General features: G+C 34.7%; 2 protein-coding genes across 3 annotated transcripts; one reads left to right on the top strand and one right to left on the bottom strand.

Annotated features, from left to right (window-relative positions):
• Positions 1 to 4,484: 4,484 nt before the first annotated feature.
• On the top strand, positions 4,485 to 6,420 carry LOC140754667 (carbonyl reductase [NADPH] 1). Its single transcript, XM_073089696.1, has 2 exons — positions 4,485 to 5,237; positions 5,699 to 6,420. Exons 1-2 carry the CDS (start codon positions 4,604 to 4,606, stop codon positions 5,884 to 5,886), a joined length of 822 nt encoding a protein of 273 aa, XP_072945797.1. The 5' UTR covers positions 4,485 to 4,603; the 3' UTR covers positions 5,887 to 6,420.
• A 922-nt stretch (positions 6,421 to 7,342) lies between these two features.
• On the bottom strand, positions 7,343 to 17,781 carry nhr (nuclear orphan receptor). Of its 2 annotated transcripts, none has more exons than XM_073089697.1 (11): positions 17,585 to 17,781; positions 16,458 to 16,583; positions 15,616 to 15,765; positions 14,697 to 14,818; positions 14,069 to 14,177; positions 13,588 to 13,698; positions 13,188 to 13,286; positions 10,656 to 10,833; positions 9,983 to 10,184; positions 9,395 to 9,542; positions 7,343 to 8,741 (listed from the first exon to the last, which is right to left on the bottom strand). In XM_073089697.1, the coding sequence occupies exons 2-11, from the start codon at positions 16,576 to 16,578 to the stop codon at positions 8,512 to 8,514; spliced, it is 1,470 nt and encodes a 489-aa protein (XP_072945798.1). In that variant the 5' UTR covers positions 16,579 to 16,583; positions 17,585 to 17,781; the 3' UTR covers positions 7,343 to 8,511. The 2 variants fall into 2 exon arrangements, with proteins under 2 accessions (XP_072945798.1, XP_072945799.1); XM_073089698.1 differs by lacking the exon at positions 17,585 to 17,781 and adding an exon at positions 17,459 to 17,576.
• Between the last annotated feature and the right edge of the window lie 2,011 nt (positions 17,782 to 19,792).

The following is a 19,792-nucleotide window of genomic DNA, read 5'->3' on the forward strand; positions in this document are numbered from 1 at the left end:
GTATAACAATTTCAATCTAAATTATACTAATGTATGTTATTGTTATTAATTTCTCTCGCTCTTAACTAAATCTAGCTATAATCTGTAATCATTTTGACATTTTGAACTTTAATACATACTAAATTATGTGCTTTTTTTAATGTCTACCTGTAGTGCTGTTTTTAACTAAAATAAAAATTTCTGTTTCGTGTTAGCTCTTAAAATGATTAGACTGATGTTAAACAGATTTTGTAATTAAAACTATAGGTAATACTGTTATTAAAACGCAGTCCGGCTCGAAGGACCAGATTTTTTGTCTGTGACGTAACACGTTGGATATGATTTTGAGAATGCATATAAAACGAAACGCAACTCAATGCATGCAAGTGACATATGGTCTTGATGTTATGAGGACATCCTCACAAACGAAGATTCCAAATTTGACGCCATATATGGTCTATATTTGGCGTCAAATTTGGAATCCCACTTTTAATAATGTTTTAGAATCTACCTACCTGTTTCATTTTATCAGGCTCAAACACGATTTTGTGATTAACACTCATTCATCCGGCTCGGAGGACCAAACTTTCATTTAGTAAATCTGGTCCTTCAAGCCGGATAAAATCTTAACAAGTTTTAAACTCAATCTTTAGTAGTAGTATGATCTGATTGAGGTAACTGCACTAATTTATTTGTGCATATAATGAGCGTTGGTTTAATTTGAAACGCCATTGTATTAATATTATATCGCTAGTCTACACAAGCCTTATTTTTAAGGCACCTGTCTCACCGTTGAGAAATAATGATTCTCTTTAATATAATAACTAGTAAGTCTGAACAGACATTAATCTATTACAAAAAGAACACAATTTTACATCTTGCACATCATAGAATGTTTACAGATTTTTTGGACCTCGACCGCGATAATTAAACTGCTTGTTTTCATAGTGTCCCTATATATTAACTTTTCTAATACCAACATTCTTCTTTATAACCCGCTATATAAAGTAACTAAGTAACTATCAGCTCAGAAGTCCTCTCCTGTACAATACAATACAATACAATACAATACAATACAAAAATGCTGTATTGTACACCAACTAATATATGAAAAATATACATAACTGTCCTTATCTTATCTGCCTGGTCTACCCTAGAGATCACCAAAATGCACAGAGGGTACAGTATATAGATCACAGGAATTAAATGTCAACTCCTCTAATAAATCCCTTGGATATCTTCGAAAAGCGAAAAGTGTCAGACTTAATTCATATTATTTTTAAAGATATGAAGAATATTGCGCAAATACTCTCGCGGTGAGACAAATAAAGGAATTGATAACTACATCGAAGCTCGACTGGTACATTATTTCAATTTTGTATTAAAAAATATAATTACATTGTAAGTAATATCACTTTAGATATTGAATGTATGGCATTTCTTAATGGGTAATATATTATGTGGCGTCCACACGCTTGGCAAATCTTAACAAGCCGTCACAAATACAAACGTGTGGATAGAGAGTTTGACTTTGTTTGTCTAGGTTTGCAAGCGCTTGTACGTTCGATGGAGAGGCATTTTTTGACTTTTGGACATAAATATAAATAATATATAATCCATTAAGAAATGTTTATTTAAAAATAAATGTTGATAATTCACTTATTGATTACCAGAAATGGATCTATAAATATCGATATTTTAAAGTAAGTTTTGTACAATAATATCTAACGATTCCAAAGTGTAAGGGAAGATGGGGTAAAATAGGCGCTTGGGGTAAAACGGTGTGAATGAAAATTGTATTTTAAATTCAACCTTTAATTAAACCTGCAGGTTTTAGAGTTTTGTAAAAAAGGCGTGGTCTAAGGCCTAAAGCCCTCTCATTCTGAAATGGGAGGAGGGAGAAAAAATAATAGGGTAATGATGACAACGACATCATTTTAATGGCATAGTGTATGATTACCTGCAATGTCATTCATATGGTTTTATCCGAGCGCCGACTTTCCCCAATTTACCCTATTTACTTCAATGCAACATACAAGGTGTACTTCTTTTTATATTTAAATTTAAGTTAATGCTTAACACTTTGGGTGAAAGGTATTTCAAATTTGAATTTTAAACTTAATTCTGAAAGGATAACATATTATTGTACAGAATTTCAAGATCCAATAATTGGTTAATAATTGTGACTTTGTAATGTGTATTGTGAAGAAATTGAATTAAAAATAATTGAAAAAGCGAATTGTATAAATGAAGTATTATACTATGCGTTGATGTATGTACATTAATATTGTCAGTCAGATTATAACATTCTTTATGTATTGATTTTTAATTGGCTAAAGAATCACGGCTTTCGACTATTAAATATCCCGATTACCCTCGAAATATGGATTAGTTCTCCTCAAGCATATTCCCAATATGTTTAAACACTGTAATGTTATATTTATACCTGATTCATTAAAAAAATATGCAATCAATGCACAATTATTTAGAAAATTTTCAGTTTATATATTTTTTTTCCATGAGGGTAGTCGGTTATTTTCACTTGGACTCATGTAGTATAGGGATAGTTGCAAATGCAAATGTTTACATAAATATTTATAAGATATTCATAGGAACGCTTTTCTGTAACGGATTTTAGTCACGGATGCAATCAAGTTTTTGAAATCAAAATTTAACATATTAAATGTATACATTTTTAGTGTTGTCTAATGTAATTTTAAAACAAATTGTGTTAATCAAAGTTATGTTATAAGTATTATCTATTGGATAAAATGCACATTTTTTATTTAAGTACCTCTTTATGGAAAAAATCTAAATGTGTATGAAAAATCTTAAAATTCATTTGTGTCTATAAATAAAACTGTATTGCAACTTGTGACTAAAATTTGAACCAACTTCGAAGTAATTCTTCCAAAATATGATAGTCAATATTTTTATAATAATTGCTGGTGCAAGAAAAGTATTTAGTTTAGTATTATTGTTAGTTAGCCTGGGTAAGTTGGATGATGTGACGCAACATCAAATTTTCGTACCAAATCGTTTGTACCAATTCATACCAAATTGTAGGTAATATTTGGAGTTTTGGCCCTGGGGGGTTACTACCATCTCTGAAAACAATATTATTATAATCACACTTTTACTTTTTTTTGCAGGAAATTTAACTTTTTAAGCAAAATATGACAATTTTAGTTGGTTTTATACAATGGATAAGCGAAAAATTAATAAGGGTTTAAGTTTGTTCAACTGTGTATGACGGACTATTTAACTGTTTTAAGGAGGAAATAAAACTGTCCTGAAATATGATGGTTTTTAAAAGATGGTGGTAGACCCCCTGATTGGAGTTTTGTATGGAATTTTGTAGCGATTACCCTTTAAGACATTGGAATAGGGCTTTCAAACGTGTTATATTAGCGTTAAATGTATAATGACACAAAGCTCGCTGCATAAATGCTGAGTTGTAATATTTTTTCTTACTCTACTTTTTATGCAAAATATTACTGTTTAAGTTTTATGTGTTACAAGTCATTTAATTATTTTTACATATTTTCTTCACGGTATCATCGCACATTGCAGGCTAGCTGCACTAAGCCACTGAAGCAATAACAAAATAAGATGCGTCGCTCAATATATCTTATTTGGATTTTAAGAACTTGTAAATACTAAACATCCACATATCATCCAGTTTGCCCAGTATATAAGCAAAAGTATTGATTTTATTATTAATAAAATGCTCCTCAAAAATTGTAACAATCGGGGATAGTACATACCAAATGTTATTACGTTATATGTAGTATCACTATAAAAATATATTTTGAGATTACGAATCATAAAATGTATGTATTTGTATAATTTAAGTGGTATAAATCAAAAATGTCTAATTTTTTTAAGTTACGTGTAACGGTTTAGTAATAATAAATTTTAGGAAGGAGTAACAAATATTGTTTTATTACTTTCCTTTGTACCATCTGTATGACCACGAAACAACTAGTTTTTATTGTTCCGGGGACTTGGTCTTTCTAACAGACAGACATCTAAATGATGAATTATAGATTTCTGTTCTGGGCTTGTATTCTTCTTGTTCATAGTTCGAAGAACACAGGAAAAATCGTACTGTTACATGAGGGCTATTAATTATTTTATAGAGGTTGCGAGCAATCGATGGGAGAGATATCGGTTGTCCGTTACGGATGTGTTTCGACGAAAATAATCGATTTTGTGAAAAAATAATAAGTTCTCTATGTAATTAGAATTACAAAAGAAAAATCGAATATTAATTATAAAGTAGTAGAGATTGGTTAATGACTTAGTATAATGTTTATAAGTTGTAATGTTTGTAATTGTTTAATAAGATCGATAATTTTAGTCCAAGAAATCGATTGTCGTTCATCAATCTCAGATCGACATTCGACATCCCTACTGATTATACTGTACCTACATAAGTAAGCTACTGTCAATGTCAAATGTCAATTTTTTGTTTGATAAGATAAAACTTTACAATCAAGTAAACGATATAAGTGCTTCAAAGAGTGTATAACTTGTACTCGAGCAGTTATTTAGTTTCATTATCGTCAAACATATAACTAATAACATCGTGAATTCGAAATTCTGTGAAACAACATAGAAAATGAGTCCAAAAGTAGCTGTTGTGACCGGCGCTAACAAAGGGATAGGTTTTGCGATAGTTCGTGGACTTTGCAAGCGTTTCGAAGGAGTAGTTTACCTTACATCGCGAGATGTTGAGCGTGGTAAGGAAGCTGTGGCTCAACTTGCCACAGAAGGTCTCAAACCCAGTTACCACCAGCTAGATATCACAGATAGGAAAAGTATTGAAGTTTTCCGCGATTATTTGAAAGGGAAGTATGGTGGTATTGATGTTCTAGTGAACAACGCAGCGATTGCGTTCAAATCCAACGCGCCTGACCCTGTCGCGGTGCAAGCAGAACAAACGCTATTCGTCAACTACTTCTCCCTTGTTTCTGTCTGTGAAGTACTATTCCCGTTGTTGAATAACGGCGCTAGAGTTGTCAATATATCTAGTTCTTGTGGACATCTGTCCCTGATCCCCAGTGAGACGCTACGTGAAAAGCTCAAGGATCCTAAGTTGACGGTGGCTGAGCTTTCTGGGCTAATGCAGCAATACGTAGATGCGGCTAAACAAGGGACCCACGCTGCGGACTGGGGCAACTCCTCATATGTTGTGTCTAAGGTTGGAGTCACCGCACTATCCATCATTCAACAGAGGGAACTTCATGATAGAGGTAATTTTATTTAAATGTTCAATTTCTGTACATCTAAAAAAACATAAATTATCTTAAATACATGTGGGCAATAAGTTTATAAAGTTATGAAAATATAAGAAATTAATTATCACACAATATTTTAACAGTGAAGAAAAACTTTCTGAGGAATTGTTTGTGAAGTTTACCAATCTACATTCAACATCGACATCTGTGGGACAGTAATGGGTAAATAAGATTAAATGACTTGAAGTCAGCAGTAGATGTGTTGCTACCTCTGATGATTAAATTGGAACACCTCATAAGCCTCACCTCTATCACACCTTACTTAAAATAACACCACATCAATTCAAATTATTGTTATAAGACAGATATAGGAATGTCAGTGGTGCCTCCAGAGATCAACCACAAAGAGTTACCTTGAAGTTAGTTATTTACAAATAAGATACACAATCATCACTATAAAATAATACCTTTTCCAGATATCAAAGTGAATGCTGTACATCCAGGTTACGTGGACACTGATATGTCATCTCATAAAGGCAACCTGACTATTGATGAAGGTGCTGTAGCGCCACTCTTCCTTGCACTGGATGCTCCGGACTCTGTTAAGGGACAATATGTTTGGTTTGACAAGAGGATTGTCGCTTGGGATGGGCAGAAACCTTAAAAACTGTATAAAAGATAGTGTCCGACCAAAATTGGGTTTTCAGCTAAGACAAATAGCAAACAGAACCTTCGATTTCTATACTAGTTTTGGCCTAAACTGATACCAAGACTTATTTTAAATTCTACACAATTCCCTGAAATTTAGTGGCATACAGAATCATTGCAGTATTTGGATAAATTGTCTCTACTGAAGAAAGTTTAGGAACATAATATGTTTCCTTTAAACTGAAAGGTTCATCCAATTTCTAGCCAAACACACAACATAATCTTAGGTAAACAATAAAAATTTTGCTGAAACCAAATCTTCGGTTGGTTACTATAATACTAAAGTTAAAAGCACAGTTTGAATATTGATAAGGATTAAGCCAATTTCATATGTTTACATATGTTGCAAGCAGATTATTTTTATGAGTGCCTGTAAGATGCTATCAATAATTTAATATCACAACATTGCTTATAGTAACAAATTAGAATAAAATACATTTAAAGCATGTTTTTGTATATTTTAAAATGAATGGAAGGCTATTAGTTAACTACACAAAATATGTTGTTTGTTTTTAAATTTTTGTGTGTGTAAAATGCACAAATTATACTAGGTCATAACTCATAATACACTTTGATCATGATACAGGAAAATAGGCAAAGCCGCTAGCAATATTATGTATGTATATATCTAAAGATATTTTTAACATAATAAATTTATCTTAAGTGCTTTATTTACTAAAGATGCTATTTAATTACGTGACAATCATATGTAAACAAAATACTGAACAATTGCTACTGTATTATACTTGTCACTTGACAAAGAGTTCTTTATAAATAAGTGCCTTTGTAATATGATAGGTAGTTGAATCAAAAGTACTTATAAGAACTAAGAATGCCTATTTTCAAATATTTTAACTGTTAGGCGAATAAGTATAACATTTATTCAATTTTGAAGTTGTATAGAGCTATGTAATATTGGCAAATATATTAACTTTCCATTTTTGTAATATTTATTGTAGTCCTGCATTTATGAATATATAGATTACAATGAAAATATTTTCTTTGGTTCACTTGCATGAGAAAAAGATTATGAGCTATTAAATACAAATCACCATGAAGATGAATGTTTAAATAAATTGTAACAATGTTATTAATAACATAGGCAATATGATAAAACACCTACTTTATTAGCTTTTATTGAAAACCTTTTTTTTGAGTAGTTGGAAGATAATGTATTGTGATATTTTGTGATTAAAGAATAAAATTTCCTTTGATTGTGTTTTCTTTTCTTATACAGTATGTGTAGAATACTAAAATGTAATGGGCCTTGTTACATTAGCATACTCGGAATTACCATACCATTACTAAACTTCGACGCAAATCTATTCTTTAGTTTAGATTAGACAAATTGAATGTTATGAATGTTAATTAGCTTAAGCTATTTTTGGGTAATTAAATAAAAATAACCAGTGTTAAAACTAATTATTTATTTATCATGAAGTATACAGTATGTTTGTCTAAAAATATAATATTTTCAGTATAGTAAATACTAAATCTAATGATACTTATGTCTAGTTTAAATTTTAATATTATTTATCAATAAAGTTATATCCGGACGGCATAAATATCAAAGCTGCCTATGCTTAAACATAAAATTAAAACGTTGAGATAATCTTATAAATGAGTGATAGATTTTTAGCGACTTTAGCAGTTTTATGGGACTAACTCGTTTGCAATTTCTAACTGCAATTGTATAATCGTCGTATAACCGTGCACGTCGCGAAATATATTGCAATTATTGCTGCAATAACTGTATGTAAGTGCAATTATAGTTTTATGTAGCCACACTGCATTCCATGTCTAGCGGACGATATATTTTGTTCTGTGCAATACCATAACACATTACATAAAGAATATTGCTGGCTTATTACTGTTATATATTTTTCAGCAATATTACCACATGCAATAGCACAGTCACTTTATTTCGGCGATAAACATGCAGTAGTTAATATTTACATGTTACAGTACAGTATAATTTTCTTAAAACTAATAATTTAAACTCAGATTAAAACACTGGAAGACTACCTAAGAACGTACATTACCTTATTAGATAAAGTGTTACTCTCTTATTTCTATACATAATAATGTACACAAGTGTCTGTGCGCGTCATAAAAATATAATATTATTATGCACATTCTTGAGGTTATAGTGATCTTAAACATTTTGATATAGTTATCTTTTTAACAAGTTTGTTCTTACAACCTAAATTGTGTTAATCATAAAACCATTTTTGTCCCACTGCTCGACACAGATCTCCGTGGGAGAAAAGTTCACGTAATAACCATATATTCATATTTTTTTCAGAGACCTCTCAGGCTCATAGATGTCTACATAACTTTTTTCTTCACCATTAAAGTATTGTGTGCCTGCATGTGTGTCTATGGGTAATTTTAATATTTAACAGCGACTTCAGTTACGGGGAATATTCTTATCATTTTGAAAGTAGACCAATGCGCAGCTGTGGGACAATGTTGATGATGATATCGGAAACATTCCTCGTAGCTACATTGTTTTCACTGTTCCACATTAAGCCGGTAGGGCATACTGAAGATGGCATCGTATCCGTCAGTAGCCACACAGTCAGCGCTCCGCATTGAGCAGATAGGGCACGACCTCGTCGATGCTGACGTCGCCGAGGAAGCCGACGAAGAACACGTCCTCGATGAAGGTGTTGGTGAAGGAGCGCAGCGCGGGCAGCTGCAGCAGCAGCGCCGCCACGCGCTCGTCGTCCGGAGTGGTCGCGCGAAGAGACCTTAACACCACCATTTGGTACTCTTGGAGCTTGCGGGTTAGGAAGTCTGGCGCGCCGTCTACAAAAATAACATTATTATTTTCTAAACTAAAAATCACGCTATAACAGTTACGCCTTATTGAAACATAAAAGCAATAATTATTTGCGATGAACTTTCTCTAAGGCGCTTGAACAATTTCGCCTCGAAAATCGTTAATCCTGAGGATGTTGATAAGGACAATGGTACAAAATTATTAAAATCGTGTATAGTCATTGATTTTTGATAATTCTTCAAAATTTTCAATTAAACTGAACATTCAAAGTGGATATATATCGGGTTCAAAGATTCCGTTACTCTGTTACGTACATACATACATACATACATACAACCCAAACACTAGCAGTACTATACTTGAAATTTTTTTAGGAGAATGTTTTATTATTTGCGTGTTTTTTTTAATAATTGCTATTTATTATTGAAAATATAATATTTTATTACGTTACACAGAATGTCGCAAAAATCAGTCGGTCACGGGACAAACCTCGTATCATGGCATATGCCGTCACGAAATATTTAACAAAATGAACTACGATAGCGATACAAATTTTTAAGTGGATAACATTAAAAGTTGTTTAGTTTGAAAAATAAACACTGAAGCAATAAACAAATTTATGGTTCGGCTAACATGACATGTTCGTGTAACGCCTTTATTGTAAATAATATTAACATACCTGGACAGAACAAGCACAACGCCCGAAGATGAGCATGCTCCCTATCGGAGACCCTGAGTTGCTCCATGTGACCAACAAATTGGTGCAGCCTCGACAACGTGGCGCTCACTTCGGCAACGCGCTCGTCTGAGTAGTCTGAAGCTGTTACCTATGGAAAATAAAATAGTTTATACTTAATAGTTACTTACTAATAACTAAAGTGGCCAAGGTCAACTACATAGCAATCACTTTCCTTATCGAGAATACAGTAAATTGTTCAGTTAGAGTAGGTTAGACCAAGCAAGTAATGAACATGTCACTTCGACTGCATGAGGTCACTAATCTAGTAGTTAATAAATCAATAATCATGCTTACTTCTGACAGTCCATAAATCCACATATAGCTGATGACCATAGCACCAAACGTCTTTTAACGGTGCGTGTCAGTCTATGGGTGTATATGGGCCTTAAGATTCAAAGCTATTTTTCAGTTTTAATTGCAAACGTGAATTAAAAAAAGTACCAAAGTGGTGTACGTCGGTTTAGTGTTAGTTACATGACTTCGCACAGCTACTTCACCTGCTGGTGACGTGTGATGAATCAAACATACCTCGGGCTGCGCGAGGTCACACGACTGCTGTTGCTGCTGGTGCTGGTGTCTCGGCTCCGCGCGGTCCCGCAGCTCGGCCTGCAGGTGTTGCGCCAGTGCCGGCAGTAACGCGGCCAATCCTAGCGCACCCGCCCAGCGCACCAGCCCCAACACGAACAGCTCCGGCCAGCACTTGCGGAGCAGTGTCACTTGGATCTCGAACCTGGGAACACCAAGCAAGCACATTGATCACATTTGGCCCTATTAGTGTACAGAAGAGCAGTGATAGCCTAGTGGTTGTTTGCAGTCATTCAACCGAGGGGTCCAAGGTTCGAATCCCGGACACCTCTGATTTTCAAAAAGTGCGTATTATAAATTAATTATCACTTGCATTAACAGTGAAGAAAAACATCGTGAGGAAACCTACATAGCCCGAGAGATTTAAAAAAAAAATCTTGAAAGTGTGTGAAGTTTACCAATTCGTACTTGGCCAGCGCGATGGACTGTGGCCTAATCCTTTTCATGCAGTTGTTAACATTGATGATTGTTATAGTGTTAACTTTCATTTGCCGACATTCAGGAAGATCGGCGGAACTGCTAATTTTGGGGAGCACTAGAAAACAATTAATCCTAAAAATAGTCTGTTCACAAAGTAAGCGTAAAAGGCTCTGCTTCATATAAATAAGCCACTCACGGCAGTGCAACTACAACAGGCAGGGTGCGGAGCCAGCGAGCGCACGCGGCCAGTAGTCGCGCCGCCGCCTCACACGCCGTGTGCAGACGCAACGCCGGGGCAGTCACCGCAGCTCCCCCGGGTAGGGATAGGGGGAGTGTTAGCGACTCCGGTGTGCTCAGGATGCCTGCTTCTGACGCTAGAATTGGGAACGGTAATGCAACGTTTACGTGCTGGCGAATATGAACAAGTGAAAGTGCTAGAACCCTATATGGTTCGATCCGGCGGAACTACCGCCACACCTATTTCTACCTCATAACTGCAGTGTTATGCACTGCTATGTTCTGGTTTAACACTAGAAAGACGGCAAAATTTAACTACCTACTAAGACGGCGGGCGGTCAAATGACTGCAAGTACTCAGAAACTTCAGAAAATGCTTTATTTGTATAAAAAATGCTACTATGAACTATGAACTATGAATGTTACTATGATTGTAATATAATGCTCATAATTTATACTATTTAACATATCTAATTGCCATTTTTACAATAAAATTTTTTAATTTCATTACAAGAACCACAAAGTGGCTTTTTAAAAGAATAACATACTTTATTAGTTTTATTTTTACATTTACTAATATAACATTCTCGCCCTTTTCGGTTCTCTTGGATAATCGGTAACGAAGATTGAGAAGTTGAAGGCATAGGTTCTACATATAAAGTATCAGAACCGGAAAGTACTGTTTCAATTTCAGTATTTCCACTAAGTGCACTCGCCAAATCCAAAATAAATTTTCTCCGTTTTATTTTTATTCCTGTAAATTTCTTATATATAATGTAAGAATTGATTCCTACTAGATCTAAAATGTTAAAAAATTGTTGTACAGCCCTCCATGCATCGGCTACATTTCATTTGAAATTCCTTCTTGCAAATGATGTAGGTCCTGCTTGCTCAGTAATAATATTCTGTCGAGCCCGACGACCAGTTGGAGTTGATACCGTCTGAAGTGCCCATGTGGCCCCGTCTGTAGCCGTGTAATGGCGATCCTGCTCGTGAGCAGTACAGGCAAGCAAACGGTGACCCTACCCTACCCTACCCCTGCCACGAACACGTTTATTGTTATTAACGTAACGTAAATTCGAAAGGGGTACCTGATCTTCTGGGTCAGAGTCTGCACTATCAGAGTTCGAACTAACAGCAGGTAACACAATGTCATCATCGCTGTCAAGTACTGCAATTTCAGATTCACATTCCGACTGATCGTTTGGTAGGTTGTATTTCGTTATTATATAGTCTTCGAGACATTTTTACACTAATTTATTCACAATATTCTAAATAATACGTACTATATGAAGGCAGTTACTCTAGCGACTGACTAATAAAACATAACCATTCACATGTTTACAAAAACACCCTCATATTACAATTATAATCAATACTTAAGTTACAGCAGTCAAATGACTGTCGCCGTCTTTGTCGGTATATCAGCACTTTAAAAGGTAAATAAAGACCTTGAGAATCTTTTGGTCATGAATTTTTAGGATTCTTTTCATAATAATAAAAGTCACAAATTATCAGTAAACTTAGTCAAAAAGTTTTGGAATAAACAAACTTTTAAATTGAAAATCCGGTCAAATGACTGCTCCCGTCTTTCTAGTGTTAAAGGGTGTGGTACCCTTAACACACCCTTCAAACGAGAACACACTTTCCCGAGGCGTTCTACCTTCGTCTTCACGGGTAGCAGCGCATCTGTGGCTGACTTAAGGCAGGAATATCTCATCCTATTTGGGGTTGTTTACAGATGTCCATAGGCGGCAGTAGCCACTTACCATCAGGTGGACTGCATGCTCGTCTGCTACTCCCATAGTATATGAAAAAAAAAAATTGTTGCATGTTAAATTTAAAAACCTTAGTATTTGCTAAGTTTAACTAGATCCTTATGCAACTTGACTGTGGTAGCGGCATGCCTATTCCTGTCTTATAATGGTAATTTTGAACATCAGGTAGGCAATTAGATGGACTGCATACTTGTTACTTCAAGTTTAATAGAATATTGTTTTATGATGACGTGTGATGAGAAAAACGACAGATAGATGACTAAGAACTATGTTTATTCATACTTGTACATAAAACATACAGAAATGGTTTCCTAGCTAATGCTTTCTTTGAGGGCTGCGGGGCTACTGCTCAAGTCAAGCGCTGCTTAGCTAATGAAATATCCTATGAATTGTCCCTGGGATGGACTGCGGGGCTATCGCATCCCTTGACCTCCTAGCTGTCTTTCCTTGAGGGCTGCGTGACTACCGCTCAAGTTAAGCTGAATACTCCGAGTGGACTGCGGGGCTATCGCACTCGTTGCTATCTAACTAGCGAATGAATCTCGGCAAGCGGCGCGCGCTATTTATATCATTTGATGTCGCCGCTGTGTGCGTTCGGTGCGTAGACTCGTCCCACCATCTTCTTATCGTAATTGTCAATGTGTGCGTGTGCGTTCGTAAGACGATAGTACGACGTTCTGTTACAGTTTTTAAATTACATAAACAGCAACTTACCTTCAGTTTGTTGTGTGTCAGCTGTATGCAGAGCTGCAAGTGGTACTTCAGGGGGAGTAGCAGCATATGCCGATTGAAGATATTCATTGATTGTTGTACCTATAAAATTATATTATGCTTAATATTATATTTATAACAGTAAATAAACTTCTTGATTCTTTGCACTAGATGATTAAGGGTAAAAAGGGTTTAGACTGTAGGTCACACACCTTTAAAACCAATTTTTAATGTATTATCAGGTATATAGTTTCCTCATAATGTTTTCCTTTACTGTCAAAATATAAAAGATTTCAGTTTTAATTGTATATTGTATTAAAATTGAGTACTGGTATTAGAGGTAGGTCTCTGGGAGGTTCGAACTTGAGCATTCAGTGTCTTATCATATCAAACATGCATTTACCGAACTGTCCAAACTTGAACAAACTCTTAGCGAGTTGTGTCTGCAACATAAACTGCTGTCTGCGAGCGCCCTCCACGTCAGCGGGGGCACCGGCGCTCAAGTATGGAGACACTGGAATGAAGAAATAATATTAATAATAAAATTAAATCAATTTAAAGATTAGATTCCGATGGCGCTGCTTTACACATTATTATCTTGTACCAATCGGCAAATCAATAAGCTGCTTTAATACAAAGAACAAGATTAACTATCATCTCTTTGCAAAATCATCAATAAAATAAGGTTATTTTGTTTTGCGTACACCCATTAGCTAAAAAATATTAGAAGTATATTACTAGTAATTCATTTAAAACTTTGCTTACCATAAGTTTAGAAATCTACACTACACTATCACTGCTTGTGACTATTTGTTGTCACGATTATTTAGCGCGTCTTCATATATATTATATATGATAAAGGATGTACAATACTTGTGTCTTACCTGGATTCCCTTTGTTGAAAGCAACAGCCGCAGCCAATGCTAAGTTCAACGCTGGAGCTGCTGGAGAAACTGCTCCAAATGCATCACTCGGTTCCTCCTTAGGATTGATCTGGAATGCAATGCAACAATTCAGAATAACCTTCATTACTAGTGAGTCTCTCCCTTACCACACTATTCAAAGTATAACACAGGAGTCTTTACCTCTATTATTATAAGAGAAATAATTTTTACCGAAATACTTTTTGACCCTTCATGGTCTCACTTCAGAGCAGTTATGAAGTACATTGTGAAAATTAGGAGTGTCTACCCATTACGGTTCAATAGATAAAACTAAAAATGCCGAAAAACAGTGATTTCTTGTATGGCGCCCCCCTTCTATTTTCAAGCTTATTTATTTATAGTATTTGTTGTTATAGCTGCCACCATTATACATATTCTGGTAAAATTTCAAGTGTATATCTATTACAGTTTAAGAGATACAGCCCTATAATAGACAGACAGACAGCGGAGGCTATCGCTAGCAATAGGGTACCGCTTTTACCTTTTGGGTATGAAACCATAAAAATTACAAAATACCACAATAATACGTACTATAGCAAAACAAAGCTAGCTAGATAGTTCAACCAACCTGCGCGGACTGTGCCTGTCCAGCTAACCCCAGCAGCTTGGAGTACGCAGCCTGTCGCTCGTGGGCGTCCCGCGCTTCGCCCTTCACCTTGTCCACGATGGGCTTGCGCTCGTGTTGGACCGCTGTCGGTGAGGCACACCGCAAGAATTATGGCTCATCGGATTACTTCATACTACATGTTTGTATCATATTATAAAGGGGACAATTTTGAAAGCAATGATTTATTCTCGATATTGAATATTATAGGTCTTAAAATATTCTGAGCAATGGTAGCTTGGTTAACTCAGTATTTGGTGTCCAAGATACTGAATTAACTAAGCAATTCCAAGCACAACATTTTTCTGATTTTTCGTAATTACAACTGGCTTTAACGGTGAAAGAAAAGATCGCGAATAAACTTATATACGTACCTTATATATAACAATAAAAAGTTTTATACTATCTGTAGAAGACAAGGATCAGAGAATTTAACATATATGTGCTCAAGAAATACGTTTCTAACTTGAGTGAAATGATAACAGTATATAAATGTACCACGATATATACCAAATAGAAAATGACAATTTCTAATAGTTAATGTGTGTTGAAATGTATGTATGTAATTTTTGTTAGTTTTTTTTTATACTATTTGTTAAGAAAATTACTGGAGACAATTAAAAAAAAACTAATAAAAAAAAGCTAGGAAAAACATGGCTGTTCTTTTTTTTTCGATCTTTTTAATTTCTTTCGATCGGGAGTAGAATACCGTTTGTATAAGAGCGCAAAATACAAATAAATAAACATGTATAGTCAGCGCCAAACTGCTAGTCCGCTCTGAAGTTGTTGCGAGCAGGTGTAGTCATACAATTTGTTATGGCGACGCCATTCATTTCTATATTCAGAGCGGACTATAACTACATTACACCTATTCAATACTCACAGTCACTTCTCATGCCGCAAGCGAGGCACTTCTGCAGGCGGCAGTACTGGCACCTGTTGCGGTGGTGCTTGGTCACCTCACAGTTCATGCTGCCACGGCACTGGTAGCCTAGCTTCTTCCTGATCGAGCGCTTGAAGAACCCTTTGCAACCTGCAATGAGGAAAGTGCTACAGGTATGGGTTGGGTTAGAATTAATACGTAAAATTAGTGGTAGTGCTTTGAATGATGGTTAAAACCTAGATTACATTACAGCTATGTATTGAAAATCATCACAATGCAGAAGAATTGGAGAGAGATAAATGAGCATTTTGATTGAAATATTTTCATTTATAATTTGCACCATTACATTTCTCATTTTTTATTACTTATACGCCATCCAATAGCACAAATTCTAAATATTGTAATATAAACACACTCTCTATAAAATATTGTAATATTTTTATTTGAAAATGAACTTAATATTTAGCCAAAGAAATAAAAAAAAAATGCAGTTTTTGTTTTCATCAAAACCAGTCCTGTTACTCTTTTTAGAAATGTACACTATTCCTTATAGTTTAAGATTTAGCTATCCATACAAACTTGCGAAATTTGATCCTTACAAGCCACACTATCAGATAGTGGAATAATATAGAGGATGTATTTTTTTTCAAATGGAACTTGTTCAATTCCGTGCAGAAAAAGATATTTTAAAAAACTAATGATGGAGTTTTAGTTTTTATCATAATCAGCCTCATAACCCCTATTAGCATTTTTCACTAATCCTTATAGTTTCGGATATGGCCCTGAAGGCCTAATTGAAAAATTCACCCTGTATACTATATTAATTTAATAATTAAAGTTACCTTCACAACTAATAGCACCATAGTGTCTCCCAGAGGCGCGATCCCCACAAACTATGCACAGCTCTAACCCCCCCACTTCTCCTGAACTGTACTTCATTTCCATTTGATCCTGGGCTTCCATGTTTACTGTGAATGAAGAGTTCTTATTGAGTTCATACAGAGTGAGCTTACAAGTCACGTCCAATAATGGTTAATTTTTTTTTCATACATATAAGTAGCAGACGAGTATGCATTCCACCTGATGGTAAGTGGCTACTGCCGCCCACAGATATTTGTAATCAACCCCAGATAGGGTTAGATATTCCTACCTGAGTTCAGCCAATGATGTGCCGCTACCCCTGAAGACTAAGTTGGAAAGCTTTATGAAAGTGTATGCAGTGACGGACATAGGTTGTTGAAGGCCCGGGGCGGAAAGTTTAATGGGGGGCTTCCTCAAAAACTGTAAAAAGTTTCTTTGACCTTACAAAATGACAATGTGTCATAGAATTATTCACCTGTAATTCGGTGACCTTTTTCTTTTTCGCTGAGTGATTCACATTTCATAGATTGTTTGGGTCTGATGAGCTCTTTTAGCAAGTGTGTTTGGAGGCCCGGGGTGGACTACCCCTTATCTATGTACGCCCGGCGTATTTTGAATAGTACAATGGTACATTTTTTTCATTTGCGTCTTATTAAGACAGACGATAAGACTGTGATTACTTATATATTTCTATTATAATAGCTTAAAATCACCACGCATAAAATGGTACTGTTATAAATGTATTTAGTGCGAGCATAGATTAGTACTTATCTATGAGTGCGAGAGCCTAAGTCATACACTTACCATGACATTTAGATTAAATGAGACAAAAATAAGCTGTATTTTATTAGATCGCGGATCGCGGAAGGAATCAAATATAAACACGTTTCTTTACCTTTCACTCGTGTGAATTCTTTAGTTTCCATGAAAGGTTAGTGTACATGAAATTAGGCGTATGGTATTTAAAAACAAGTAATATTACGTAGAATAACGCAGAAATCTAGTCTCGTGCATTGTGCAGTGAGGTGGAAAACATAAAACCATAAAATATGGGCTCTTCAATGTGTGATGGGAGAACAGTTATGTATTGAGAACTTCAGATACTTACCCGATTATGTACTTGCTGGAACTTTTGTCTACTATATCACGTTGGTTTACACTATTACCGATGAAATCATATTTTAAACATGGTTTCGGACACTTTTGAAGTAATTTTAAAGAGGAAAACTTAATGTAAATTACTTCAATTCAATCAAACAAAACTAGATTATAAAAAACAAGTACATACGTTAGTGAAGTGACGAACTGAAGATTGAGATGGATGAATGAGTTAATGATTCAAAAGAATGAATGTGATAAGTGATTGCAACGAACGAATGTACATTTATAGTTATGGTGGTTCTTCACTTACCGTACTATAATAATATAGTGTATAATTTCCATAAATAGTAAGTACCAAAGAGTATAGTGTAAGTACTATAGCTTAATGCAGTATCCATATTAGTAGTAATTACCAAAATATTTAGTCAATAATAAAGGAATATATTTTTGATCCACCAATTTGTCATACTTATTTTATGTGTTTAAGGGCACACGAGCAAATTTGTATTTTTCTCAATATTTTTGTATAATGATTTTGTTTTAGTCCATATACGTCTTTACTTGTAGTTGTAGCAAATAATTATTTTATATTAATGATAACTCTTTCAGTGCTACTTCATAATTATGGGCCAAGTGTGGCTCCGCCATTAATATTATCAGCAAACCCTTGCCAAAAAGAATGAACAATTTAATATACGATTTTAAATTTAAAAATTAGAACAAATGGTAGAAAAATACTTATAAAACGAATATAACTTAATAACCAAAAGGAATGAAGACAAAACGACAAAATATATTTTTATGTGTAAGAAGTGACATCTAGTGACATAAGTTATAACTATTATAACATTTTGATGTTGTCATCTGAAATCTGCCATCTGTTGTTAATATATTGAACTTATATCAAATGATGTTAATATACATATTCAAATAGTATTTAAATAAAAACACAGATGACGTTGATACCACTAACAGATATATAGTTCGGCGTAACATAGAAAAGTACATAACTATAGTTTTTGTTGAGTAGGACTAACACAGGTACATTTTTTTTATAATATAGGAGTAGCAGACGAGCATGCGTTCCACCTGATGGTAAGTAGCTACTGTCGCCCATGGACAACTGTAATCAACCCCAGATGGGATTAGATATTCCTGCCTGAGGGCGGCCACAGATGCGCCGCTACCCCTGAGGACTAAGCTGGAACGCCTCGGAAAAGTCTGTCTGCCTTACCACACCCTTCAAAACGGAACACAGCAGAGCCTAACACTGCTGTTATTAGGCAGAAATAGGTGTGGCGGTGGTGCCGCCGGAGTCGAACCACAAAATGTTCTACCACCTTTAATAATACTACTTATTACTCTTGTGTTTCAATTTTTGCAATTAAACCTTAAAATAAAAGTAAACAATTATGTAATATCAGCATGCAGGTAGGTAATATGGCTTTGCTTTTAGGTAAAAGTAATATCAGAAACTGTTTAGCTGCTTTCAAAATTACATTCATAAAAATCAATAATATTGAAAGGACAGAGTTATTGTCATTTTGTGTCTTATGCCTTAGGCATAGATTAGTAAAGATTACTCACTCCTAACAAGAAAATGTACCCAGTTTTAAGAATTGAAATAGTTACGTAAAAAAGTTTAGCAACGTCTCCGTGCTAAAATGTCCCTAAAATATTTGAAATAATTATTTATTTATTATGTAAATTACGCAGTATTAGTTATTTATTCATCAATTTTCTCTAAAAATGTTTTTATTTGTCAAGAATTCAAAAAAAGAACTTACTAATAAGCCGTTTGTGGCTTCATTCAATTTCAAGGCGGTGAAGTATCTTTACTAATCTATGGCCTTAGGGTAAATATTATATAAATAAAACACAAAGAAATTATAGCCAAATCTTTATTTTTTCTCAAAGCAACGTTACAAATAAATCCCTAGTAAAAATGAAGATTTGCTTACATTTATTATGTAGGTACTTTTTTCAAAAGACTATTAAAAAAATACAACATTTTTGTGAAGGAATAAAAATACTTTAACTATGGTTTTATTTAAATTTCATCAACTGTTCTAGGGTTTCAGGGTTGCGTACGACAATAACAAAAATGGAAACCCTTATAGGATCACTCGTTAATACTTAGGTAATAATATTATATGCCAAAACATGGATGAAGAAAATGATGCATGTTACACACCCATGCAAACATGCATGGGTG

This window comes from Epargyreus clarus, unplaced genomic scaffold (assembly GCF_041222505.1).
Source record: "Epargyreus clarus isolate Ecla_fem2 unplaced genomic scaffold, WU_Ecla_fem_2.2 ptg000031l, whole genome shotgun sequence".
NCBI classification, from domain to species: Eukaryota; Metazoa; Arthropoda; class Insecta; order Lepidoptera; family Hesperiidae; genus Epargyreus; species Epargyreus clarus.